Here is a 21,146-nt window from a genome sequence, read left to right as displayed (position 1 = left end):
ACCTCAGCGTGGATCGCCTAAGTCGTGCTCCTCGGCTGCTTGTTGCCCGAGACCGCGACCTCTGCGCGGCCTGCCCGCTTGAGTCGCGCTCCTCGGCTTCATCTGCTCGAGCCCACTACCACAGCGTGGATCGCTTGAGTCGTGCTCCTCGGCTTCATCTGCCCGAGACCACTACCTAAGCGTGGATCGCCTGAGTCGTGCTCCTCGGCTCCATGCCGCCCGAGACCACACCTGCGCGGCCAGCCCGCCTGCGTCGTGCTCCTCGACTCCATGCCGCCCGAGACCACACCTGCGCGGCCAACTCGCCTGCGTCATGCTCCTCGGCTCCAAGCAGCCCGAGTCCCATCTCTGCGCAGCCTGCTTGCGCGAGCATGTACCTCGACTGCACGTCGCTCGAGACTACCGCGGCACGCCTAGCCCGCCTTACTCTCTAAACTTGGTTCATACCCCAGGTAACGGATCGGCAACCGCACGATAAGAACGAATACAGAAAGCTGAAGCCATGCCTCAGACCCCCGTTATAACGACCGACGCATAGCTTCTTTCGGGGGGGGGGGGGGAATATGATGAGGGTAAAAATGGCGATCAGTCTCAGGACAACGTCAACTGCTCCAAATGATGTCACGCGCCTCGGAACTTATCAGAACGTCGATCGAGGCACATTAACATCCTGCAAAAGCCAAGTCCAACACGCTATGCCATCGCTGCTATCAGATGCTACCAGGAGTACGGTCCCGCTCCCGGCGAGCGAGCACATCAAGCAACGGTAACCTTCCTTATAAAATCCTCGCACTAAGCAGAAGGAAATAAGAGGGAGGAAGATGAGACAAACATCCCACTATACCTCGACTAACTTGATCGTCGGAGGGGTCGGGCCGCACTCTCCCGACCCGACATGTGTGCAGGTACGAAGGCGGAGCCCTCCACCAAACGCCCAGGAGCCGAGCCCCCTTCCCGAAGGAAACAGCGACCCGTCGACGCTCGGACCACCCAAGCGCGATCGCCTCGGTAGCCCCCAGGGTCATCCAACGCGACCCACGATCATTCGGACTCGAACCAAACCGCATCGGCCCCGAGGCCACGGCTTAAAATTGTTTACACTAACACTTGGTTAGGTTCAATTTGAACACCTCTACCATTTATGGCTTGCACAATATTTTTCTAATAATATATTTACAAATATGTGTACCAAATCTAAATCTATGTTTATATAAGAGGACCTCGATAAAATGAATATTCTTTATGTTTTTATTTTCATCACAAGTAAATTTGATTAGGTTTTACACTAATCTTCAATCTCCATCCGATGTTTAAGAGCGGCAGAAGTCGTGAGATTGTTAAGAAGAACCGTTTAATTCAAAATCATATATCATGGTCTACATCGACTCAAAATATTTATCATGGTATTAAGTTTCAATTATATATTGATACGATATTTAAGCTTTTTTTTTACTTAAGTTCAGTTTACGATCATTCAAACAAAAATCCTATTTATCATGTCATATCGTGACAAATCTGAATTTTAATGTCACTCTAGTGTTTAACTGGTTGACAGCGTTGCTTTTGCATTAGAGAAACCGTCGAAGAAAGGCTGCTGCTTTGAACGACATAGAAACAAGAATACCAATGCACAACTTTATGGCATCGTGTTTTGCTGCGTCTAACTGTGCCCTTAATGCAAGGATTTCCTGGAAAATTTACAAAGATACACCAAATATAGACATACTAAACCAAAAACTACGGACAGAATTATCAGTAATTTTTTTTCTCCTTGATCTAGGAAACTTACCCTGTCGAGTTTGGTAATAAGTTCTGTGGTTTCTGCACTTTGTTTCGCTAACTCGTCACGTAACTCGTCACATATGCACCTAAACAATTAGAAAAAAGAAGTTAAAAGTAAAGCTACTACATTCATCCGGTACAGTACATTAAAAATGAAAGCTACTTGCAATAAGCACATACATAATCATTGATCGATGCTACTGATGGTAGTCCTATTTGTTTGTTCCAGGCATAACAAAGGTGATAAAAAATGAACAAACTCAAATGAAACATTGGATCAACATTAGCACAGTGATCTAGCAACACTCAGACCAGAACGTCATGATGATAAATCAGAATTCAAATCAACATGAACTCTGGTTTTTTGTTACCTACAATTTGAACACCTCTACCATTTATGGCTTAAAATTCCATGCTTTGATGACCAAGCTTGTTGAAACTGCTAATTTCAAATATGGCATGATAAAGTTCAACATGTTCACAAGTACTTTAGGGTGTCTTCATCAAAAATTTCTGAAAAGTTCCTTTGGGAAGAATATTCATGGAAATGATTGCAAATGCATGCGATATGTCTAATCATAAAAGGTCTGTTAACTTCAAAGTGATTATCTGATCAAATAAGTGTTTAGTAAAACAACTTCTTAACAAATATCGGTAGCAGCAAAGCTACTGACATTGGTGGAAATGGCAGTGGAAAAAATACACACTAATTGTTCAATTTTTTCAAGCTAGAAAAGTATCAGTTCTGGAAGTCTGCCATAAATTTTTCATGCATTATGCGTCATTTGCAATATTAGCAGTTCTGGAAGTCTGCCATAAACATAGCTAGAAACACTTGTGGGTGCAATATTTGCTATACTAACAAAAAAGATGCTTGTTGATGCTACCACACAGACTTGTGATCAAATCTATCCAAACTAAATCAATAACTTAAACATAGATTGAAGTTTCTAGACTCATTTTAAACTATTCTCACAGTGGATGTACCGAAAACTCATGCCCAGTTTGTCAATTCACAATACAAATAACTAATATATAGTGAGCATTCAATTACTTAAACTGATATGAAAAAGGTCTCCTGTGATATTTCCGGATATATGAGAATTGAAATGTAGCAAAACAAGAAAAAGTGAAGTTATAGGAATCAAATAAAGGGGAAATAGAAAACTGACATGGGCTTCCCCATTACAGACTCATTGTCTTTTCTTTTCTCCGCTCATGTTTCCGGATAGGCCATGGAAACTTGCCAACCGATTAGGAATATCAACTTCTATTCTCCGCTCATGTTGAATTTTTTTGAAGAATTAACCAGATTCAGATATTTAAAAAGTAGTTAAAATTGCCATCTTTTGAAAATGCCTAATGATAATTCTAGTGCTAACCTTAGATTCCTTTATCCCTGTATAATTTTTAGCTAATTAAAAGCTCTCTACAACTACAAGTATGCACATAATCTCTGACACTGACGGAAAAGCATTTTAACAATGACACACTACGGAAAATAAAAATAAAAAAAGTATTTCTGATGAGCCCGCTCATTTTCATCATCTATTACCTTGCTTCCAAGGATTGAAAGCATATAGTGCTATTGCCCTACAGCCCGACGTACTTCTTTGTGATACAATTGAACGGTGTGTCACGGACAAACTTCGAAACAGGATGTTTGATGTAATGCTTACGTATGTCCGTGTCTTTCTATTTGTTTATGCTTTGCACAGCATATAGATGGACAACCAAAGGTTTAATAGTCTCATTTTAGTTGGGTTTGGTGGCCTCTTTAGGCTTGTAAATAAAGATTGTGTCATGTAGACACGTGTGAGAGATTATTCGATCTGTAATGAACCATTTTACCCTTTTGTTGTGCAATTGTTCTGAGCTTATAAAGTCTATTTGTAATTTGCATTGTATATGAAGTGTTTTTCGGAAATGTTTGCTTGTGGATTCCGAGTGAGGCGTTTACTCTAACCCGTTTTCTCTTTTGTGGGTCCTAATGGATCATGGGAGGTTTCGGGGAGACTGACCTTTGCGGACGGACACGCAAGGGTGCCGCACGACTTAGGCAAAACTAGCTAAGTCTGTGACAGATGGTATCAGACCGGGACAAGCACCCATATAAACACCTGACATACAAATCTGGGGGACCAAGTGGGGTTGCGTTGAGGGCAGTCAGCACACGCGCGACCGTTTGGGAGAAAACGGGCATGGAGATGTAGGAAAAAGGAGTCGCTCGGAGGAGCGAGCATCTGAGACTGGCATTCGGAGGAATGACAAACCCTTCACGCAAGAGGCACCACGAGGACAAGCAAGCTGGGAAGAATGTGAAGCGCACAAAGGTTCGAATGGCTGAGTTCGAGCTACGGCTCAACGTTGACAACAACACTTGATGGTGCTCAAGGCAAGTGAGGCGCTTGGTAAAGGATGAGACAATGCAAGGTGGAAAGAGTTGCTCAGCGATCGAAAGAGCTGTGCAAAGCTCACAGAGGTGAGAGGAATTGCTAACTCAAAGAATTCGGTGCTCATGTAAGGGCTTGCATGCGGATGATGGAATGTTCGTGGCCATCCCAAGGCGACCGAAACTCGGTGCCAAGGAGCATTGAAACTTTCTCTTCGGCATGTGAAGGATACGTCCGTGGAAGGCTAAAGTGTGCAGCAAGTTCAGCATGTTGCTAGGGCTTGAGTGATGCAGCGGGGGCTGTATTGACGTAGAGTCACAATCTAGCAAGTGCGTTTGCAGGAGGCGGAACAATGCACAGTTTGTTCAGCAAATCGGAGTAGTCTAAGGGGATGGTGGTCTCCGAAACGAAGAGAGATGTTGCTACAATATGACAGTTATTTAGGAGGGATAGATCTCGGTTATCCGGAGGGAGAATCATGTGCAACAGATCGCACATGTTGAGGAGGAGTACCTCAAAAATAACAACTTCACGAAGCTCAATGGATCGAGCGAGCGATGAGGAGTCGTTGAATGATCTCACTTAAGAGAATGCATTGGTGGATGCATTGCGAGATCAAGTGAGAGAGCGATCTAAAGCAACATAAATGAAAGCACACTTGGGAGTAGATATGATGATCAGACTCAAGGAAGGGCTGACCCGAGGAATGGTGGGCGTGAGGGCCACCATCAACTCAATGCAAAACGAGGAGCGGAGCAACTTGGGTGTAACTTGGCGAAGTACCCAAGCCGTATGAAGTGAGCCGGCATAAAAGATGGAACATGGAGCGGAGGCACAAAGCTTTCCTTGGACAGAGGTCAAGGACATGAACTCTTGCAAAGGCAAGAGTAGGATTATGTTGTTCCATAGGTCATTCATTCTGACGGAGCGGACTCATCTTGTATGGTGCCAAAGACGAAAAAAGTTTATGGGCACATGCACCTTATCTCAGAGAAGCATTTGATGGAGGAACTAAGGCAACTCAACTTGCGGAGGCGAAGTTGGGTTCAGAATGCCTTGGCACGGGGCAAGAGGATGCGGAGGCAGGTAGTCTTGAAGAATATGCCACAGTGATGCCATTCAAGTTACTTGAAGGAAGCGATGTGCAGCGGAGATTGTGCTTGTAGGGGCAGAGGCCCAGAATCCAGACAATGGTGCACTAATTATAGCGAAGTTGGTGGACTTCGGGAGCTACTAGGCGATGGATTGTCCTAGAGCGATGCTTCAACTAAGTGTGACCCAAGAGCGGGTGGATGAAGGTCGATTGTCAAAGGAGCGAACAAAAACGAAAGTGGAGACCCTGCGATGTATTGGCAGAGGCTACACATAGAGGGTTCACAATTCAAGTTCATCCCACAATGATCAGAATGCAATGGAGATGTCACCAGGAGGCGACATGGTGCAGCGGATCGTGGTGGAAGCAGTTCGTGGCAATGCGATTCACACGACACAGTCCCGTGAGGGACTTTATCATACGGAGGTATGATCGGGAGCTACTGGGAGCTCCACTTCGGTGAACAACACGACGGTAAGAAGAGATATGGATACAAGGAGTGAAGGCCATGGTACCGTAGAGGCAGGTCTTCCGTGCGTGCATCGAATTTTGAATCGGATGGTCATCAGCATATGGAGGCTGTGTACCACCAAGGGAAAAGTTCGAATGCAAGTACCAGTGAGTCCCATTGGGGGGACTTGATCATGCAGAGGTATGATCGAAACAACTGGAGAGTTGGACTGCTCCAGAGTCATATTCACTTAAGGGAGCCCGACAAGCCAAAGGACAAGGTCGAGTAAGCGAACGTTGCTACCAAGGAAGCTAAGGAGAACATAATCGGTGCAAATCCTACAACATGATGGCAGAAGCCATGCATGAGAGTTGCAGTCTGTCTTTCCATCAACCAAAAGGGATCTGCTTGGAGAACACAGAAGTGTTGAAGCAGGGAGTCGAAAGGGGCGAGGAAGCGACGATGAGTCCAGAGGGACTTAGCTACCAAAAATCAAGTATCAGTTAGAATGGAGGTGGACTCGGTGAAAAACCACATAAACATATCTACTGATCGTGAAGAAAATGGATGCAGATGCGAGGCGACGGATAGTAGGGCCACGGGCATGGTAGCGCCATGGTATCGCAGAGGCGGGACTTCCGTGAAAGTCATTGATCCCTTGCTCTCATGGAGGGAGAGCGCTTGGCCGTGAAAGGGGCCGAGAAGGTAGAGCATGCAGAGGCAAACTCCAAGTACCGAGATAAGGCTGAAGGGCAGAGGCCAAGGAACTTCGTAAGACCGGTGTCAATGAGCTTCTCATCGAGATAGCCGAAAGTAAAGGACTTCGGGTCATATAAGAGTGCAAGACTAAGGAACGAAGCAGGCAATACGCGGTACTGTACCTTTGCTACTCAGTGGAGTAGGCGGCAGGGTTGATGGAGAAGATGATACAATCCCAGAGGCGACCAAAACTATTAGAGACTTACTCCATGTTGGGGGTGAAAACTTCCTATATTCTAGAAGTTCGATGGTATTGAGAAGGTGAGTCACAGTAGTTAACTCAATGCAAGGAGTGCAAACACTTTGAGTGCTTCAGACGTGTGAGCAAAGAACATGCGAAGGCTAGTAACCAGCTCGATGCATGAAGTACAACAGTTGAGGAGGTGGGCGAAGTCAAGTAACCTTTGCCTTCTCAACTCTTAAGAGAATGGGCGAAACCGAGTACTCCAATTCTCTTATCTATCCAGCAGAGGAGCTCTGCACAGGTTCAAAGACCCTTCGAAGATAACGGAAGACAATAGTTGTCAAATCCTTACCAACGGTGATCAGTACTACTAAGAACAGATTATCCGCTTCATTTCCCAACAGAATGTCATCGAAAGCAGAAGTGATGCGAATATACTTGGAAGTGACAACTAAGTTAATGAAGAGTCAATGGACAAATTTTATGGAGGAAGGGACCCAAAACTTCAGAAAGTTTGGAGGCGATGCTCGTTAAAGCTCCAATAAGCATCCACCCAGTTCAAGCAGCATGAGGCATTTGAGAGACTAGCGCATAGTAAGGATGGTCTTTTCCTTCATCTGAAGGATCCGTAGGAATCAACAAGGATCAACACAACTCAGCCAACCCCACACCAGAGTCAAAGTCATTGGCAAGTTGAAACAGCATATCATATCAAAAGTTCGACTACTCAACAACAACAACGGAGAGCAACTGGGAGCCAAGAGGCGCATTGCAGCTAGAGCGGAAGATTGAAACCTCAACATAGGCGAGGAGTTGTAGTGTCCACAAAGGCTTCGACGAGGACGTCGAAGGGATGAGTGGGGGAGATTGTCACGGACAAACTTCGAAACAGGATGTTTGATATAATGCTTATGTATGTCCGTGTCTTTTTATTTGTTTATGCTTTGCACAGCATATAGAGAGACAACCAAAGGCCTAATAGTCCCATTTTAGTTGGGTTTGGTGGCCTCTTTAGGCTTGTAAATAAAGGTTGTGTCATGTGGACACGTGTGAGAGATTATTCGGTCTGTAATGTACCATTTTATCCCTTTGTTGTGCAACTGTTCTAAGCTTGTAAAGTCTATTTGTAATTTGAATTGTCTATGAAGTGTTTTTCGGAAATGTTTACTTGTGGATCCCGAGTGAGGCGTTTACTCTAACCCGTTTTCTCTTTTGTGGGTCCTAACGGATTATGGGAGGCTTCGGGGAGGCTGACTTTTGCGGACGGACACGCAAGGGTGCCGCACGACCAAGGATTGAAAGCATATAGTGCTATTGCCCTACTGCCCGACGTACTTCTTTGTGATACAACTGAATAGTGGGTGAGATGCAATCAAGTGGAGCAAACCTGCGAGCCCTTCATTTCCAACTTGAATTTCCAGATATTAGAATCTTGAATCATCTCACTCTGTGTTAAACATCACACACAACAAAATGTCAGCAAATGTGAACTACAAAGCAACAAAACCTAATAATACTCAAGAAACATAAAAAGAGGTCAAACCCTCTGCATCTCGGGCTTGGACACAAAGGACTGGGCGACACTCTCCAAGCTCTCATTCAAAACCTCCGTGATGGTCGATGTGATGGCCTCTGCTTGCTTCGACGGGACCCCTTCCTTCTCCAACCTCCAGACCTACACAAGCAAAAACACAAATGTCAGCAAATGTGAACTACAAAGCAACAAAACCTAATAATACTCAAGAAACATAAAAAGAGGTCAAACCTTCTGCATCTCGGGCTTGGACACAAAGGACTGGGCGACGCTCTCCAAGCTCTCATTCAAAACCTCCGTGATGGTCGATGTGATGGCCTCTGCTTGCTTCGACGGGACCCCTTCCTTCTCCAACCTCCTGACCTACACAAGCAAAAACACAAATGTCAGCAAATGTGAACTACAAAGCAACAAAACCTAATAATACTCAAGAAACATAAAAAAAGGTCAGACCCTCTGCATCTCGGGCTTGGACACAAAGGACTGGGCGACACTCTCCAAGCTCTCATTCAAAACCTCCGTGATGGTCGATGCGGCCTCCGCTTGCTTCGACGGGGCCCCTTCCTTCTCCAACCTCCTGACCTACACAAGCAAAAACACAAACACCTGTAGCGCAACCGAGACCCCCTCCCATCAATCAAACACCGACAAGGTAGCGCAGTACCAGAGCGAGCGTGTCGATAAGGCAAGCCCTACTCCCGTTGCTCTTGACGAGTTGCGAAGAGAAGCGCTGCAGCAGCGACAAATTGGACCGAGGGCACCCGACTTGCGCCGCCGGCAGCCGCATCAGCGACCAGCAACGAAACCCTAACGCGGCGGCGCCTCTACTGCAGGTGATAGCCGCCGCAGACATCTGGATCGCGAAGTGAGAACTCGTCCGTCCGATTCGAGATCGAGGGGGATGAAAACGAAAAAAGGAATTATATTGTCGCGCCCGCTATCGACAGCCTTTCTTCTTCCTGTTGCTTAGGCCGCGAAGAGAAGGGTTTGATTTGGCTTCGAGGCCCCCTTGGCGCGATTGCTATGATGACGAAGACCGCGGAGCAGAGAGTTGGCAAGGCAAGCATCATAAGTTCATGTTCATAGCATCACACGTCTAATAATATTATTGTCATCCTTTTTTAGCTTATAATAAAAAATAATAATGCTGTCACAGTTGAACAAAGAAACTAATTAAAATAAAACATATTTCTCTATTATAATTAATTGATTGTATAAAATATTATGATCATATCTAATAAACATAATACAATAATTATCAACATGAATTGTAAAAAATGCGGTCATATCTAATAAAATTTTATTTTATTGGATTGTAAAAAATATTACCCTCATCTCTTATAAATATAAACAATAATTATCTACATATGGATCTTAGCAGATTTTAATAATTTTTAATATTAGTAAGATTGATGTAAATACTCTTAACTCGTCACTTAAATCTAACACTTTTTCAACAATTTTCATATAATTCATTTATCTTTCCCATCTTTCCTTTCTTCTTCTCGACTTAATTGAAACATAAATCATGATCAACCAAGTCCTCTTAGGTGTTTACATAAAAATAAGAAATATCTTATGAAAATATCATGGAATAAGGATTGATCATATTCATGGGGATTATGTAAATATCTCATTCAAAGTTCGAAACAATTATGACTTTTTCCGAGATTGGAGACGGTTACTAATTCATGATCTGACATGACATGATCAGAATGAAAACTTCATTCTCGATTCTGCGAGAATTTTTATTAAAGCGTTTCACTAGATGGTTAGGGAACATATGTAAGAGATAATTTTAAAATATTCAAAATTCTTAATGTGAGGTTGTAAGTAACAAAAAAAAAAAAAAGTTACAAATAGTAATCTCCAAAGATAAGAGTATGAGTGGTAATTGAGGGGTTCTATTTAGTAAAATTATATTTTATGTTTTAAAAATAATTATATAAAGTAAGTGATTACCAATAGCAAAAAAAAAAAAAATAGCAATCTCCATCTTTTATTATCATTAAATTTATTTATTTATTTATTATTTTTAATTTAAACTTCTTGAGCAATCCTCTACTTCTCCTCACTATCATCAATTGTCGCCCATACTTATATCATCTTAAATATTTCTAATTTTATCTTTTATTGAATATTGGTGAATAAATCTTTTTTCTCTTTTCTAACTTTCCCAATAATAGGCACCGATTCTCTCCTAATTATTCACACATATTTATATTATCTTAAATATACCTATTTTATCTTTTATTAAATATTGGCAAATGAAAATATTTTTTTCTTTTCTAACTTTTCTAATAAGAGGGCAGCTTCAAAAATATAATAAGATTCTGAGGTGAATCCTGTATACCACTATTAAATCAATATCTTAGATTAAAAAAAACTATTGAATGATATTATTTTATATAAAAATATTTTTAATATAAAAAATTATCATTGATAAGCAGAAATATAACAAGAGTACAAATCTAAATTTACATAATCATAAAGAATTATTTTTGTTACGACAAACAATTTTATTGTTATTAGTGTTGATAAGAAATTATTTTAGAATATGTCAGAATATATCCCTATGACAAGATCCATAATAATATTTTAACCCTGATAATGTACATAATACATTTATTCTTGTGTCAGACCTAAAATTTCTAAACTTATCACCAATTTATAATGCTCATTAATAAAGTCCATATTATAAAGAAGTTTCAATGGATAAACTTTACATGTTATCACTAGAAAAGTAAAATACATGCAACAGATGACAAAACTTTAAACTCGAGTGCTAAGTGCTCCAGCGCTGCTTACATTGGCCTTGTGGTTACTATCAGCAATGGCCAAACTCATATGCAGCATCTAGGTAGAATTGAGCTTATTAAAGATGGAATAGAAAGAAACAAAGTTCAAACAATCGCACCTGAGTTGTTAGTCAATAGAAGGTTTTACTTGGGTGGCTTGCGAGAAGGATACAAAATATCATCAATGTTTTCCTTTATTTAGTTCCCCACTTTGTTCAGGTTCGTAGCTACACCTGAGGCCACCACCCTAGCATTCTTTCTAAACCTACACATTGACAAAACTTTCAGCATTTCTTTACTCAGAGTTGGACATGGAATATGTATGAATAGAATTAAAACTAAATACTTTCTTGTCGAAGAATTCATCCACTGAATGCTAAGCTGGTTGGTGTGCGTGTGGCTCAGAATGTAGTGTAGTATCTGATATGGCAAAAAATGGTAAACCCCGCCCCCGGCGACTTCCCCCGCACGTGGACAGGCGCGGCGCCCCAGGGAAAGCAACAAGGGCAACATACTGCGTCCGGACATTAGCCTCACGGAGCCCGCAGCCCCTTCAGTTGACCCAGCACAGTAGGACGAGACGGAAGTGGGTAGCGGTTGAAGCTCGCCCATACCCTGCGATCCCCCGCTCCCATACGCAACGTCTTCAGCGATATCGGACGCCATCAGAGATACGGCCCCGACCGACGGGATGGCGCAGCCGAGAATGCCGGGTTCCCCTATAAACGTCCTCAAGCTCGAAGGGAAAGGGAAGGGCTGAATTCCCCCAAAAAAAACAACCGCCACTGCATCTCTCTAACTTGATCGTCGGAGGGGTCGGGTCGAGCGCACCCGACCATTGTGCAGGTATCAAGCCGAGGTCTCCCGACCGGGACGCGCCGGTGATCCCCGCTTGGGAAGAGTCGCCGCATCGCCCCGAGTCCGAGGCCGCACCCGACCATCCCGGTGGAGACGAGTACCGCCCCAGGGAGATCCCCGCCATTCGGACCCTCGAACGAGCCGAGACGACCTCCCGGGTCACGGCTAAGAAAAAGGGTGTTTACACTAAATAGAAAAAAAGGTGTTTACACTAACATAATGGCGCTAGAAGGAGGGCCGGTCCGAATGTCAAGCGATCCGCAGGCTCACTCTGACGAACCCCTAGCCATCCGGTCGCACACGACCGACGCGACGGAGGAACGCCCCCAACAGGAGGGAATTCGGGACGAGCGCCCCGCCGCGACCTCGGAGCGCTATTGGCGATTATTCAACGATCCGGGCCTATCGCCTCCCGTCGCCAATCCCGGTGGCCCGTCACCCGTGCCACCCGAAGCCCTCTACGACCTCACGCACCAGGTTCGGGCGCTTACGGGAGTGATGCAGACCATCATCCCGCTGGTCTCTCCCCCGGCGTCTTCACACTCAACCCTACCCCCACCGCGGCAACGGCCCGCCGGCGCTCAAAACGCCGCACCGCTCCCCGAGTCTCCCATTTCCCCTCCGCGCCGATCGACCCGACCCGGGAGCCGAGAAGCGGAGGAACCAGCGGCGCACCCGACGCCCGTAGCCCCACTTTCAGGCTCAGCGGAGGAACTGTGGGCCCAGCTACGCCTCGTAGGCCGCCGGCTGGACGAGGTGCAGCGCGAGGTTCGCCGGACCGGGGGAGACCCGGGGGCCGAACAACACCAGGGGTCCCCCTTCATCCCCGAGATTCAAGAGCAGGCCATTCCGCCGCATTTTCGGCTCCCGTCACTAGATGCTTATGAAGGTGCCACCGATCCGGCGGACCACGTGGCTGCTTTCCGCGCCCAAATGGCGCTATACGGGACGTCCGATGCCCTGATGTGCAGGGCGTTCCCGACGACCCTGCGGGGCCCAGCCCGAGCGTGGTACAGCAATCTGAAGACCGCGACCATCGCCTCTTTCGACTAGCTGGCCAGGGATTTCGAGCTTAACTTCCTGGCTCATGCCAAGCCGAAACCATCGGTGGCGATGCTCCTCGGGCTCAACCAGAGGGAGGATGAGCCCCTTTTTCACTTTGTGAACTGCTTCACCACACAAATCCGCGGCCTATCTGATGCTCACCCTTCTTTAATGATGCAGGCATTCATGATGGGCCTGCGCCCTACCCGATTCTTTTGGTCTCTAGTGGAGCGACCCCCTACTTCGGTACCCGAAATGTTGCAGCGTGCGAACCAGTACATCGCTGCCGAGGCATGGATGGTCGGCAAGCGTGACGAGCGCAAAAGGGTCAAGCCCGAGCAGTCCCAACAGCAACAGCCCGCCACCTCCCGGCGCAGGGCCGGCGGCCTCAACGATGCGGTGCCTGGGTCCCCTCTTCCGGGCCTTAACTCCTCTCGGACCGAGATATTTCTCCATATTAAGGAGAAAGGCCTTCTCAAAGACCCCTACCCGATGAGGAGTCCGCGCGAGCTCGCGGACCGCTCCAAATACTGCCGTTTCCACCGACAGCCCGGTCACGACACCGAGGAGTGTCGGGAATTAAAAAGGCAAATTGAGGAGCTCATCCACCGAGGACACCTCGGTTCGTACCTCCAACCAGACAAGGAGCTCTCGCCACGCCCGGAGGGCCCCATCGAGCGACACATAGATGTCATAACCGGCGGGCCGGCGTCCGGAGGGAATTCCGCGGCAGGTGGAAGGGCATACGCCAGGGCCTCCCGGGCTGAGGGCTCCAAACCCGAAAAAGGTCCCGAAGTCACCTTCCCGACCGAGGGATCTGAACTAGCCGAGCATGATGACGCACTGGTGATATCAGCCAGAATCGCCAACGCGCAAGTAAGAAGAATCATGGTCGACACTGGAAGCTCGGCCGATATACTTTATTGGGACGCCTTCCAAAAGCTCGGCCTGGTAAAGGAGAACATGAAGCCGGTATGCTCAACACTCACGGGGTTCACCGGCGCCTCGATCTCGTCACTAGGGGTCATCACCCTGCCCCTAACTTTGGGAGCCTTCCCGAAGGCAAAAACGGTGATGACCTCCTTTCTGGTGGTCGACCTCCCCACGGCATACAACGCCATCCTAGGACGGCCAACCCTCAACAAGACCCGAGCCGTCATCTCAACTTACTATCAAACCCTCAAGTTCCCGACCCACGATGGGGTCGGGGAAGTGGCGGGGAACTCCTGGGAGTCCAGGCGCTGCTACTTGACCGCTGTGTCATTAAACAAGAGAGCAAGGATCCAATCCCCGCTGGAAGACCCCCGGGAGGAAAAAAAACCAACCCCCCGCCCCGAGCCGAAGGAATCCACCGTCGACTTGCCGCTGGTCGAAGGAAGGCCCGATCAAACAGTCAAAATCGGGTCGGAACTCCCCGAAAAAGAACGACAGTAGCTCGTCGGCCTTCTGCGAGTCAACGCCGACATCTTCGCTTGGACGCCAGCCGACCTAACAGGAGTCCACCCGGAAGTCGCACTGCACCACCTGAACATCTCGTCCGACGCCCGGCCGGTGAAACAGAGGCCCAGGCGGCAGGCCCCGGATCGGCAGCTAGCCATCCGAGAAGAAGTAAACCGGCTTCTGGCGGCCGGTTTCATAGAAGAGGCGAGGTACCCACAGTGGCTCTCCAACGTAGTCCTTGTCAAAAAACCTAATGGAAGCTGGCGAATGTGCGTTGACTACACCAGTCTCAACAATGCTTGCCCAAAAGATTGCTACCCCCTGCCAAAGATCGACCAGCTGGTCGACGCCACGGCCGGCCACGCCCGACTCTCGTTTATGGACGCCTTCTCCGGGTACAACCAGATCAGGATGGCACCCGAAGATCAAAAACATACAGCCTTCCTCACCGAGCAAGGGATATACTTTTACAGAGTTATGCCGTTCGGGTTAAAAAACGCCGGGGCAACCTACCAGAGGACGGTGAACAAGATGTTCGCCCACCAGATCGGACGAAACATGGAGGTATATGTCGACGACATGATCGTAAAGAGCCGAACGGCGGAGGCTCATCCCTCCGACCTGGCGGAGACATTCGACACTCTGCGGAGGTTCGGCCTGCGCCTCAACCCCACCAAGTGCGCCTTCGGTGTGACCTCGGGAAAATTCCTCGGATTCATCGTACACGAAAGAGGGATTGACGCCAACCCGGAAAAGATACAGGCCCTCATCGACATGCGGCCTCCACGGACGATCAGAGACCTGCAGCGCCTCAACGGGAGGCTAGTCGCTTTATCGCGCTTCCTCTCCCGATCGGGAGATCGCTGCCACTCTTTTTTCCGGGCCCTGAAGGATCCGAAGAACTTCCAATGGACGGCGGAATGCGAGACGGCCTTCGAGCAGATGAAGCTACACCTGGCCGGCCTCCCTCGACTCGCTTCGGTCTCCCCAGGGGAGAAGCTGAGTCTCTACCTTGCCGTCTCTCGGCACTCGGTCAGCTCGGTTCTAGTCAAAGAAATTTCCGGCAACCAACTACCGGTCTACTACGTCAGCCACATACTGAGCGGGCCAGAAGAACGCTACCCGCCAATCGAAAAGTTGGCGCTGGCGCTCGTCCTGTCGGCGCGGAAACTCCGCCCCTACTTCCAGGCCCACCCGATAGAGGTAATAACCGATCAGCCGCTTCGGCTTATCCTGTCCAAATTCGATGTTGCAGGGCGTCTCCTCAAATGGGCAGTGGAGCTCGGCGAGCACGACATACAATACATACCTCGGACCGCCATCAAAGCCCAAGCCGTGGCAGACTTCATTGCGGAGCTGACGCCGAATACCGGCGAAGAACTCGAGCCACTGCGCGATACCTGGACCCTCCACGTAGATGGCTCGGCCAACGCGAAGGGCGCCGGCGCGGGTCTGGTTCTGACAACACCTGACGGCCGCTCGATCGAGCGCTCCTTCCGCTTCGGGTTCAGAGCCACCAACAACGAGGCAGAATACGAGGCTCTCCTGGCGGGGCTCCAGTTGGCACGGGAAATGCAGGTGACCGACATACGCGTCATCATCGACTCGCAGCTGGTGGCTAGGCAGCTCGATGGCGAATACGAGGCCCGGGACCCGACTATGGCAAAATACCTAGCGCAGGTAAGAAGCCTGGCCGCCAAGTTTGCCCATTTTGAACTGTCGAATGTTCCCAGGAGCGAGAACCAGCGAGCCGACACCCTGGCTAAACTGGCGTCCGGCCCGTCCCCCTGGGCTCAACCCGAGACCGAAGAACTCCCCCGCCGAGCCATAGAGGTCGTCGCCACCGTCGCTCACGGCACGCCGGCCACTTGGGTACAGGAGATGTTACGCTTCAAGCAGGACGGGACCCTGCCCGACGATACGACTACAGCTCGGCGCTTGCGTCGAACGCAGGCGTGGTACACCGAGGAAGGAGGACGGCTGTACAAACGGTCTTTCTCGCGCCCCCTGTTGCGCTGCCTAGAGCCGAGCGAAGCCAGGACGGTTCTGTCCGACATGCACGAAGGGGCTTGCGGGGAACACATAGGCGAGCGAGCCCTGGCGCACAAGGTACTCCGACAGGGGTACTACTGGCCGACCATGCGCCAGGACGCAAAAGCTCTCGTGCGGCGATGCAGCTCGTGCCAGGAGCACGCCCGTACCACCCGACGACCGGCGGTCCTGTTCACCCCCGTCGACTGTGCCTGGCCATTCGCGCAATGGGGACTGGACATACTCGGGCCTCTCCCGCCCGCCTCCGGCCAGCGGAAGTACATCATCGTGGGAGTGGACTACTTTACCAGATGGGTCGAAGCCGAGCCCCTAGCGACCATCACGGAGTCGCAAGTGAAAAGGTTCGTATGGAGAAACCTCATAACCCGTTTCGGCCTGCCCCAGTCCATCGTCGCCGACAATGGACCGCAGTTCGCCGGCAGGAAATTCCAAGAGTTTTGCGCCAAGCACAAAATTCAACTGAGGTTCAGCTCGGTGGCTTACCCCCAGGCGAATGGGCTAGCTGAAGTTACCAACCGGGCCATCGTCGACGGACTCAAGAGAAGGGTATCCGCTACCCGATCGGCTTGGATCGACGAGCTCCCGAGCGTCCTGTGGGCGCTTCGCACTACCCCCAAGACCCCGACTGGGGAGTCTCCCTATAGCCTCACGTTCGGGACCGAGGCCGTGTTACCACCCGAGGTAGCCGTCCCGACTCCGCGGACGGCAGACTACAGCGAAGAAGCCTCGGGCGAAGGGCTCCGATCAAACCTGGACCTGCTCGAGGAAAGACGGGCCGACGCACACCAAAAAGCCCTTTCTTACAAAAGAGCCGTAGCGAGGGTCTACAACCGGAACGTGCGACCCCGGTCGATAAAATTAGAGGACTTGGTCCTGCGCAAAATCGAGGTCAGCCACCCCACCCAAGTAAGGGGGAAACTGGCCCCAAAGTGGGAGGGACCCTATCGGGTCATCGGAGTATCCCGACCGGGGACATTCAGGCTCGCCACAATGGATGGCGACCCCGTGCCCCGGACTTGGAACATACAGAACCTTAGGAAATATTTCGTCTGAAGAAACAGACAACACGCAAACACAGAAGATCGGAGGAAAAGATCATCTTATTAAAAAGGAGGGGATACAGAAGCCAAAACCCATGCACAAAACCCTCGCACCCTCGACCCGACGTACAAAAAACGACCCTCACTCCTCACCCGGAGTCTTCGGGCGGTCGTCAAACGGCACGTCCTCCGGCATATCCACCTCCAGGTCCACGGGGTGAGAGGCGAACGGATCCCTTTCCACCTCGGAGCCGGGAGGGCACGAACCGAAGCGACCCAGGGCGATCCTGTATCCATACTCGTAGGATACTCGCCCCATTCTGGTCAGTCCGAGCTCAAAGTTCTCGGACTTCTTGTAAGCTTCGATCGCCTCCTTGTCCTTCGACGGGCGGAGGCGAACCTCCTCAGCCAACGCCTCGGAAGCAGCGCGGGCTTCAGCCTCGGCCTTCTCCGCCCTCTTGGAGAGACCAAGCGCCTCTGACTTCGACTGGCGGAGCTCGGCCCGATCCAAACGAAGGGACTCCTGGAGCTCCTTGACCGAATCGCCCGACCGCTCGAGCTCTGCTCGTAAACGCGCCACTTCTTCCTCAGAACAGGTCGCGCGTTTTTCCGCAGCCGCTACCGCCTCGGGGCCAGACCCAGCGTGAATCTCCTCTAGCTGACGACACAACTCGGAGTTGCGCTCGCTGAGGTCCCAGATTATCTGGCCAGCGTCGCGCACTCGGTCCATCAGCGCCGTCGAATAATGGAGGCCCTGCCACAAGAAAATAAGGGTCAGCGCACAGTCACAGGGATACCCGGAGTTAGCAAAATGCTTACCAACGTCAGGAACCTCCCCGCCTTGCTGAGCATGGTCTCCGAGGGCAGAGTGTACAGGTCCCGAGCCAGGTCAGGGTGGAGCACGCCTCGAAGGAAGGCGGCCGAGGAATCTCCCCCGGCCCATACCCGGTCCCCTCGGGACAGCCCCTTCCATCGGGCGACCAGCGGGTCGGAAGCCTCCCCTGTCGGAAGCTCGCCCATCACCGCTGCCCATAGGGGCTCGTCGGCTCCCGCGCGTAGCCCGCACAGATCATCCACCGTGGGCAGGTTCGCCCTTTTCCCGGCCGCCCCCTGGCTAGGCCCTTCAAATCGGGAAGGCCCCTCCTCCCGAGTGGTCCGCTTGGCACCCACAACTATTGGAGGAGCGGTCCCCGCCTTGGTTTTCCCCGGATCCGTCGTCCTCGCCTTCTTGGACGGACGTCCCGCAGGGATCTCCAATGGGGCACCCGCCGAACCGGGCACCGGGTCGGCCGGGGAACGCGGGGGGGAAGCAGCGAACTGGCGCGGGGAAGAAGCCGACGAAGAGCGACTACCACGGAGGGACAGGAGCTTCATCCCTGCGAAAAAGACAAGCGAAACCGTCACAAACTGTAGAAACAAATAAAACGTGGAGAACACCCTCTATAAACATACCCCCGAAAGCCGGGCTAAGACCCGCCTCGGCTAGCCACTTCTCGGTCATAGCTCGGATGGCCTGAGAGCCGGGAAGGATTGCCCGAAGCCTCTTCAAATCCCGACACTCCTCGTCGTTCAAATCCGGGACGGTGTTATCTATCACCCTCACCGCCCACCGAACCCCGAAGCCCCAATCCCTCGGCCAGCTGATGTAAAAAAAACGCCCCTTCCACCCTTTATTACTCGAAGGGGCTCCCCCGACGCGAAAGCCAGCCCGGGCCGACACGAAATAGCCCCCCGGCCCCTTGAGAAGGCGGAAACATGAAAGAAAGAGGTTTCGGGTAGGGGTGATGTTAGCATAATAACACTCCCCCAAGAACGCTACCAGGTACCGCCATGAGTTAGGCGTCACCTGGGAAGGAGAAATCCGCCAGAGAGATAGGCAGGAAACAATGAGGGCGTGAAGGGGAAGGCGCAACCCAGCCTCTAGGGCATCTTGGGTCAGCGCAAAACCTCGGGGAATCGGGTCGTATGACCGCTGCCCCGGATCAGGGGCAGCCAGGACGAACTCCTCCGGGATGTAATAACGCTCCCGGAGCTTTTCCAGCGACGACCCGCTCACCACCGAGTCGAGGTCGTGCGGCCACATTAGAGCCTCAAGGGCTCGCGCCGCCTCCTCGTCGGGGGAAGACGGAGGCATGCTCTCCCGGACTCTGTCAAGGGACGAAGGCGAAGAGACAGGTGAGAAGGACATTCCTTACCGGCTTTTGGAACGAACAAGAGAAACGACGAGGGAGCGACTGTGGGATGGTAGCGTGGGAGAGGGGAAGGAGCGATGGCAGAGAGAAACAACGAGGTCCAAGACTCAGCAGCAGAAGTCAAGAACGGACAGGATACGCCATTTATGTAAGGAAAAACCCGCCGAAAGAGACGTCCCTTCGTCTCCCCCTAGCGGCCGACAGCTCATCCGCACACCCGCTCGCATCAGGGAAGACCAACGGACACCCCATCATAAATACGGACCCAAAGCCGCTGCAAGAAACGACGTGGAAAACGGCCACTACGACTTCTCAACGCCTAAGGAGAACGACGATCGTGTCTCACGTTTCCCGAGACCACCTCCTCGGCGCGGCCAGCCCACCCGAGACGTGCTCCTCGGTCACATGCTTCCCGAGACCACCTCCTCGGCGCGGCTAGCCCGCCCGAGACGTGCTCCTCGGTCACATGCTTCCCGAGACCACCTCCTCGGCGCGGCCAGCCCGCCCGAGACGTGCTCCTCGGCCACATGTTTCCCGAGACCACCTCCTCGGCGCGGCCAGCCCGCCCGAGACGTGCTCCTCGGCCACATGTTTCCCGAGACCACCTCCTCGGCGCGGCCAGCCCGCCCGAGACGTGCTCCTCAGCCGCATGATTCCCGAGACCACCTCCTCGGCGCGGCCAGCCCGCCCGAGACGTGCTCCTCGGCCACATGTTTCCCGAGACCACCTCCTCGGCGCGGCCAGCCCGCCCGAGACGTGCTCCTCGGCCACATGTTTCCCGAGACCACCTCCTCGGCGCGGCCAGCCCGCCCGAGACGTGCTCCTCGGTCACATGCTTCCCGAGACCACCTCCTCGGCGCGGCCAGCCCGCCCGAGACGTGCTCCTCGGTCACATGCTTCCCGAGACCACCTCCTCGGCGCGGCCAGCCCGCCCGAGACGTGCTCCTCGGCCACATGTTTCCCGAGACCACCTCCTCGGCGCGGCCAGCCCACCCGAGACGTGCTCCTCGGCCACATGTTTCCCGAGACCACCTCCTCGGCACGGCCAGCCCGCCCGAGACGTGCTCCTCAGCCGCATGATTCCCGAGACCACCTCCTCGGCGCGGCCAGCCCGCCCGAGACGTGCTCCTCGGCCACATGTTTCCCGAGACCACCTCCTCGGCGCAGCCAGCCCGTCCGAGACGTGCTCCTCGGCCACATGTTTCCCGAGACCACCTCCTCGGCGCGGCCAGCCCGCCCGAGACGTGCTCCTCGGCCGCATGCCCCCGAGACCACCTCCTCGGCGCGGCCAGTCCGCCCGAGACGTGCTCCTCGGCCACATGTTTCCCGAGACCACCTCCTCGGCGCGGCCAGCCCGCCCGAGACGTGCTCCTCGGCCACATGCTTCCCGAGACCACTTCCTCGGCGCGGCCAGCCCGCCCGAGACGTGCTCCTCGGCCACATGCTTCCCGAGACCACCTCCTCGGCGCGGCCAGCCCGCCCGAGACGTGCTCCTCGGCCACATGCTTCCCGAGACCACTTCCTCG

At 51.3% G+C, this 21,146-nt stretch overlaps 2 protein-coding genes across 3 annotated transcripts; one reads left to right on the top strand and one right to left on the bottom strand.

Annotated features, from left to right (window-relative positions):
- Positions 1 to 1,717: 1,717 nt before the first annotated feature.
- On the bottom strand, positions 1,718 to 9,443 carry LOC135666163 (uncharacterized). Of its 2 annotated transcripts, XM_065177735.1 has the most exons (4): positions 8,861 to 9,315; positions 8,428 to 8,559; positions 8,050 to 8,109; positions 1,718 to 1,868 (listed from the first exon to the last, which is right to left on the bottom strand). In XM_065177735.1, the coding sequence occupies exons 1-4, from the start codon at positions 9,047 to 9,049 to the stop codon at positions 1,857 to 1,859; spliced, it is 393 nt and encodes a 130-aa protein (XP_065033807.1). In that variant the 5' UTR covers positions 9,050 to 9,315; the 3' UTR covers positions 1,718 to 1,856. The 2 variants fall into 2 exon arrangements, 1 of the variants encoding a protein (XP_065033807.1); XR_010509716.1 differs by lacking the exons at positions 1,718 to 1,868; positions 8,050 to 8,109; positions 8,428 to 8,559 and adding an exon at positions 8,647 to 8,778 and having other exon boundaries at positions 8,861 to 9,443.
- Positions 9,444 to 14,714: 5,271 nt separating this feature from the next.
- LOC135666271 (uncharacterized) lies at positions 14,715 to 17,441 on the top strand. Its single transcript, XM_065177837.1, has 2 exons — positions 14,715 to 16,558; positions 16,679 to 17,441. Exons 1-2 carry the CDS (start codon positions 14,715 to 14,717, stop codon positions 17,439 to 17,441), a joined length of 2,607 nt encoding a protein of 868 aa, XP_065033909.1.
- The last annotated feature ends 3,705 nt before the right edge of the window (positions 17,442 to 21,146 follow it).

Source organism: Musa acuminata, unplaced genomic scaffold (genome assembly GCF_036884655.1).
Source record: "Musa acuminata AAA Group cultivar baxijiao unplaced genomic scaffold, Cavendish_Baxijiao_AAA HiC_scaffold_1077, whole genome shotgun sequence".
Classification (NCBI taxonomy): Eukaryota; Viridiplantae; Streptophyta; class Magnoliopsida; order Zingiberales; family Musaceae; genus Musa; species Musa acuminata.
The sequence above is the reverse complement of the archived record's forward strand: the minus strand, read 5'-3'. Positions and strand labels throughout refer to the sequence as shown.

Excerpts from the sequence above, each read along its gene's own strand:
- LOC135666163 (XM_065177735.1), bottom strand. The coding sequence starts at position 9,049 with ATGTCTGCGGCGGCTATCACCTGCAGTAGAGGCGCCGCCGCGTTAGGG. Across the intron at positions 8,560-8,860 it reads TTATCGACACGCTCGCTCTG|GTCAGGAGGTTGGAGAAGGA; the intron begins GTACTGCGCTAC and ends TTGCTTGTGTAG. Across the intron at positions 8,110-8,427 it reads CCAAGCCCGAGATGCAGAAG|AGTGAGATGATTCAAGATTC; the intron begins GTTTGACCTCTT and ends TGTTTAACACAG.
- LOC135666271 (XM_065177837.1), top strand. The coding sequence starts at position 14,715 with ATGGACGCCTTCTCCGGGTACAACCAGATCAGGATGGCACCCGAAGAT. Across the intron at positions 16,559-16,678 it reads ACCCGACGACCGGCGGTCCT|ATGGGTCGAAGCCGAGCCCC; the intron begins GTTCACCCCCGT and ends CTACTTTACCAG.